The sequence below is a fragment of the Etheostoma spectabile genome, chromosome 21 (genome assembly GCF_008692095.1).
Source record: "Etheostoma spectabile isolate EspeVRDwgs_2016 chromosome 21, UIUC_Espe_1.0, whole genome shotgun sequence".
Lineage (NCBI taxonomy): Eukaryota > Metazoa > Chordata > Actinopteri > Perciformes > Percidae > Etheostoma > Etheostoma spectabile.
In genome coordinates, this window is record NC_045753.1 from 7,981,166 (window position 1) to 7,986,032 (window position 4,867).

Consider the following 4,867-nt stretch of genomic DNA (forward strand, 5'->3'; position numbering starts at 1 on the left):
CTCCATTCAAGGTCTCCAAGAAGGCTGAGTACTCCATACTCTTGTTTGGTGCATATGCACAAACAACAGTGAGTTTTCCTCCCCACCACCCGCAGGTGTAGGGAGATGACTCCCTCGTCCACTGGGGTAAACTCCTATAAAGCGGCACTCAGCCGGGGGCTTGTGAGTACCCCAGCGGTTCCTCCTGCATATGGGGGTGTTGATTATGGTTTATTACAACTTGAATTTCAGTTTTGTAGTTTTGGCTTTTTTTTTAAGATTGTACTTCTCTAAGATCTAAGAATATGCTGACATCACAAGTTAGATGATCCAACAATTTGTAAACATCAAGGCCGGATTAACCTTAAAGAGGGCCTCGGTTCATGGTAATTATTTCATGCTACCTTATTTAAACCCAGATTTATTTTGGAATAGGTACCATATAAGCACAGGGAATAGAAATAATATTCCATGGGGCGCCTGGGTAGCTCACCTGGTAGAGCGTGCGCACCATGCACAGAGGCTCGGTCCTCGCTGCAGCAGCAGCAGCAGCTTCAATTCCAACTTGCATGTCATTCCCCCTCTTTCCCCCCTTTTATGTCTTAGCTGTCCTGTTAAAAAAAGGCCTAAGGATGCCAAAAAGAAAAAATCTTAAAAAAAGATATTCCATACACAACATTGATGTAAATGTTGCCTAATCTTTTGTGTTGTGAAACGTTACTACAATATACAAAAACAAAAATTTTTAATAAAAAAGAACACAAGCACCCTCTCTGGAAGCCAATCTGAACAATTGTATTAGGAGGTGAAACTGAAAGTCATCACACTCATTGCACAATAAAGACCAACAACTACTGTACATTCAGCAGGACAAAGTGGAACCACAAAGTCTGTCTGTAAACTCTGATAAATGTTTATCTTGGATTGTAATTTTACTTTTCCAAATACATTTACCTTACATGTGGGGTTTTTTAGAACCTGCCTGGTCGTTTGAATGCTCCCATTTCTTGATTGTGTGGACTTCTTGTCAAGTGTTGTCAGATCTCGGCGATAACATAACTGAGTGCAATTATGATTTGATTACCAATGAGAAAGATGACCAAAACGAAACAAATAACCTAATTATTCTTTAAATAAAAATGTTGTCTCTTTGCTGTAGCACTCATACAGTTGACTTTGTTTTCTTTTGGTTTAGCTGTATCCTTTGAGATCCCAGACCATCCAGAGGTCCCGGATGTGTCGCTGCCAGTTGCCCAGTCTCTGATCCCAGAAAAGGATAAAGTGAGCAGAACTCTCTCCTCCTGTTCATCCACAGCCTCCTCCTGCTCCTCTCATCACCTTCCTCTCTCAAAGACAAACAGGTATTACCAACAGTGCAGCATGAAATTATTATTGTGATGACAGCACAATCATAACACACCCAGGTAACATTATGACAAGCTGCTCTTTGTTGCACACTAGTGGCTCCAAATGGCAGCAAGAGGTAATGCTTTCAAATAGTTAGAGCTCCTTTCGTGAACATTTGGGTGTTTCTTCCCATCAGCACAGCCTCTCAGGACAGTGGTGGCTTCTTCGTGGTGAAATCTGGCTCTGTGAGTCGCAGTGGCTCCTCCACATGGGCCAGCCCGGTGGCTGACTCAGCGGCACCTACCTATCAAAGTACAACATCCAGCAGCTCATCCTCCCTCGGTCCCGCCGTGGTCTCCAACTTTTCCACTCCCAGTAGCTCGACAGCCCTTCCTAAAGCAACGGGATCTGCGCCAACCCCAGGTCAGATCAGGAGTCCCACCCAGAAGCAGTGCTCAGATCAAGGCTTGCTGGAGCCAATTTTGGAGGCTCTTCCTGACTCTCCGAGAGCTTTTGTGAAGCTCACTTCACCGTATAAACGTAAGTCCAATGTGCCCAACGACTGTCCAAACCTTACATGTTGACTTGTTCAGTCACACAAGGCAATCCTGTGTTTTAGCATTGATCTTTCATTACGAAGAAGAGACATATTTGTAAAAGAATGATACAAATTAAAAAAACAGAAGTTGAGATGTCTAAACCTTTAGATCCTGGTATTGGTCAAGCTCCAAAATCACTGGATCTTACATTTCCCATAATGCAAATCAACGGTGTCTTTTATTGATTCCCTTAATTTAACACCTCAAATACACATCACAGGCTTTCTGTTAAAAGTTAAAAGTCAAACTCATACAGCCCTGATGGCATCATGACATAATCTGTTATTTTCTCAGATTCAGAGCCACAGAAGACATTTCAACTTTCCACAGATTGGGAATTACTATATAAAGTGTCAAATAGGTTAGATGGCCCAAAACATATTTTCCTACAGAAGCAGCAGCCCCTTCATTCATTCAGTTGTTTTTGGGGCTGAGGGCACAAATTTATGTCTCTTTCCATTGTGTAACGTCCTGTGCAGATTGTTTACCTCTATCACTTTCCTCTCACTAACTTAAAGTGTGGGCTTGTTAGGTCAAGCTGACAGAGAGAAAAAAAAGTACTGCTCTTGTTGTAGCAACCAGTAAGTACACAGGAAAAAGGAAGTCTCACACCACTGACCAAAATATAAACCACTAGGTAATGCATCATTTCTCACATTTGTATGTGCTTCACTTAGTGGTGCAGGCTGAAATACTTTTTCTTATAAATCTTCTGTCTAACTACAAAACGTCAAGTTCTTCAAATTTGAGTATAATTTTCTTCCAGGAATTATTTTTAAAATAGTAGAATTTAAAAGCAGCACTCTTTAGCAGTAGCCAGCCAGACAAATGTTCGACTTCCTTCCTTGAACTTGAAAACAGCATAGCGGTTGTCTAAACACTGATAAGCACCTGAAACTTGCAATCCAAGATCCAATTAATTTTAAGTAATTTAATTATTTTGTTGTTGTTGAGGTATTTTGAGTTTTATGTCAAATAGGCTGCATTTAATATTTGCATGTTGTTTCGACACGTTAAGTCTTTCAAATTAAGTTTAACAGGAAATTATGTAACCCCCATAAACAGCCAAAAGCCTGACAATTACAGGGATAATCACACTAAAATAATGCAATCCTAAAATTTCCAGACAAGTCGTAATGTCAACAAACTATGTCAAGTTACACAGCAATAGTTTTAGTTAAAACGACAAAAGAGTATCTAATTAATAATAGTAATTAAGTGAGGGTGTCTTTAATCATTTATGAATTCAATGTTGTTGTTTTTTAAGAGAGAACTAATGTTATTTATTTGGTCAAATGCTCCATAGTCCGACTTTAACTACAAGCACCTAATAATGCAATGATTTAATACTCAACATTAACAGCATCAGTCCCGGGCAGTGGACAGCAGTGAATGTTTAAATTCAGCTTTTTGAAAACATCTTTTGTTTTTTTAGGGGTGCATCTTCCTCCTCAGTTTCACAATAACATGTATTGTAGATGACCATCTTGCATCACAACAATTTTTTTAATCTGATTGCTCTCATGGCGCCTTCCTTATAAATCCCACTGTCTTCCTTTTCTCATGCTACAGCGAAAAGATCTTTCAACCTGACCAAAGCTGGCCAAGATAACGAGCAGTTGACGGTTCAGTTCTCTAAACCCCGACCCCTACAACGTCCCAAGCTCCAAGCCCCTCTTCCAGCCCATACATCTGTCCCGGCCGCTGTGGACACAAGGACCCAGCCGACACCCCCGCCCCAAGCTCAGTCGACCGGCCACAAAAAGCCTCCTCCAAAAAAGCCTGGAATCAGAGCCCCAAACTGCCCTCCACCTCTTCCTCCACCGTCACAGGCAAAAGAGATTCCTTCTTTAGCACAGTGAGAAAACTTAACCCAGCTGAAAATCTTGGTTTTGCTTACCTCCAGCGGTTTCACTTTTTACCTTTTGTTGAGTGTGGTTTCAGGTGCAACAAATGACCACACCCAACTACACCTATCACTGACACTGGCTGTGGTGAGAGGTGAAACGTTGAATCGTTCAACCAGAGAGGTCAGCAAAAACACTGCTTTTTGGCCTGCTGTTAAGTTCCTATTTAAACATGCAAGGTTTTTGACATTGTCTAGTCTATATCCTCAACATTCCACCTCCTGGATTTCTCCCTTGCTGCCAGAAATTCTGCCGGGTGTCACTCTTTTTGGCTGGATATCTGTTGCCTTTGCTTTCTTTGTGTTGTAATTTTAGACTCTGGTCAATTTTAGGAGTACTTAACTACTCCTCAGATCTCTGCAGGCTAAATCCAGACAGCTAGCTAGACTGTCTGTCCAACCAGAGCTTTCTGTTGCACGACTAAGGGCACTTTCACACCTGCCTCGTTTAGTTGGTTCAATCGCACTAGAGTTTGGCAGACCAAACAAGGGAACCAAGACCTGCTTGATGAGGTGGTCTTGGTACGCTTTCAATCTAAGTCCTTGAACTGCCCCAACTATACACTCTGCAAGTCTGAGCTAATGTGCTTAGCAATCCGCGGTGCGGCAGAGCAGAAAACTGTAGCAGCTTGCAGTGCTTCTCTCACGGAAATAGACAGCAGTCCAGCTCGCTGTCCTTCACTCGCATCTCCGTGGTCAAACCAGCCTCCACTAAAGTTGGAGACAGACAATTGCAGAGCAGAGCGAAGTCTCGGTGACCAGAGCAGACATAGCAACGTTTGCTCACAAAACAATGTGTGATTATTTAAATGAAATGAGCTGGTTTGACCATGGAGATGCAAGAATTATGCACAAGTCCACACAGGATCTTCTTCCTTTATTTACTTTAATCCTCCCGCCCCAGACACATCCAACCAATAAGAGGAGTGAGTGTTCTTGTATCCATTTGTAATTGCATTTTGGTTCCCTTGGATTATTCCAGAGGCCTGTACTACGAAGCAGGATTTGGCGTTAACGAGGTAACTTCAGGTTCAAC

General features: G+C 42.0%; 1 protein-coding gene across 2 annotated transcripts in view; it reads left to right on the forward strand.

Moving 5' to 3' along the window:
- sh3bp1 (SH3-domain binding protein 1) overlaps positions 1-4,632 on the forward strand; it is a 20,695-nt gene extending 16,063 nt beyond the window's left edge. Inside the window, exons 16-19 of one of the 2 annotated variants that reach the window (XR_004327135.1) lie at positions 1,175-1,340; positions 1,523-1,866; positions 3,498-4,370; positions 4,460-4,632. Coding sequence is in view for 1 of the 2 variants with exons in the window: in XM_032501509.1 (XP_032357400.1) it covers positions 1,175-1,340; positions 1,523-1,866; positions 3,498-3,787 (800 nt within the window). In the remaining variant the exon portion in view is untranslated. Of the gene's footprint in view, positions 1-1,174; positions 1,341-1,522; positions 1,867-3,497 lie in introns of both variants that reach the window. The other variant, XM_032501509.1, reaches the window with a different exon arrangement.
- The last annotated feature ends 235 nt before the right edge of the window (positions 4,633-4,867 follow it).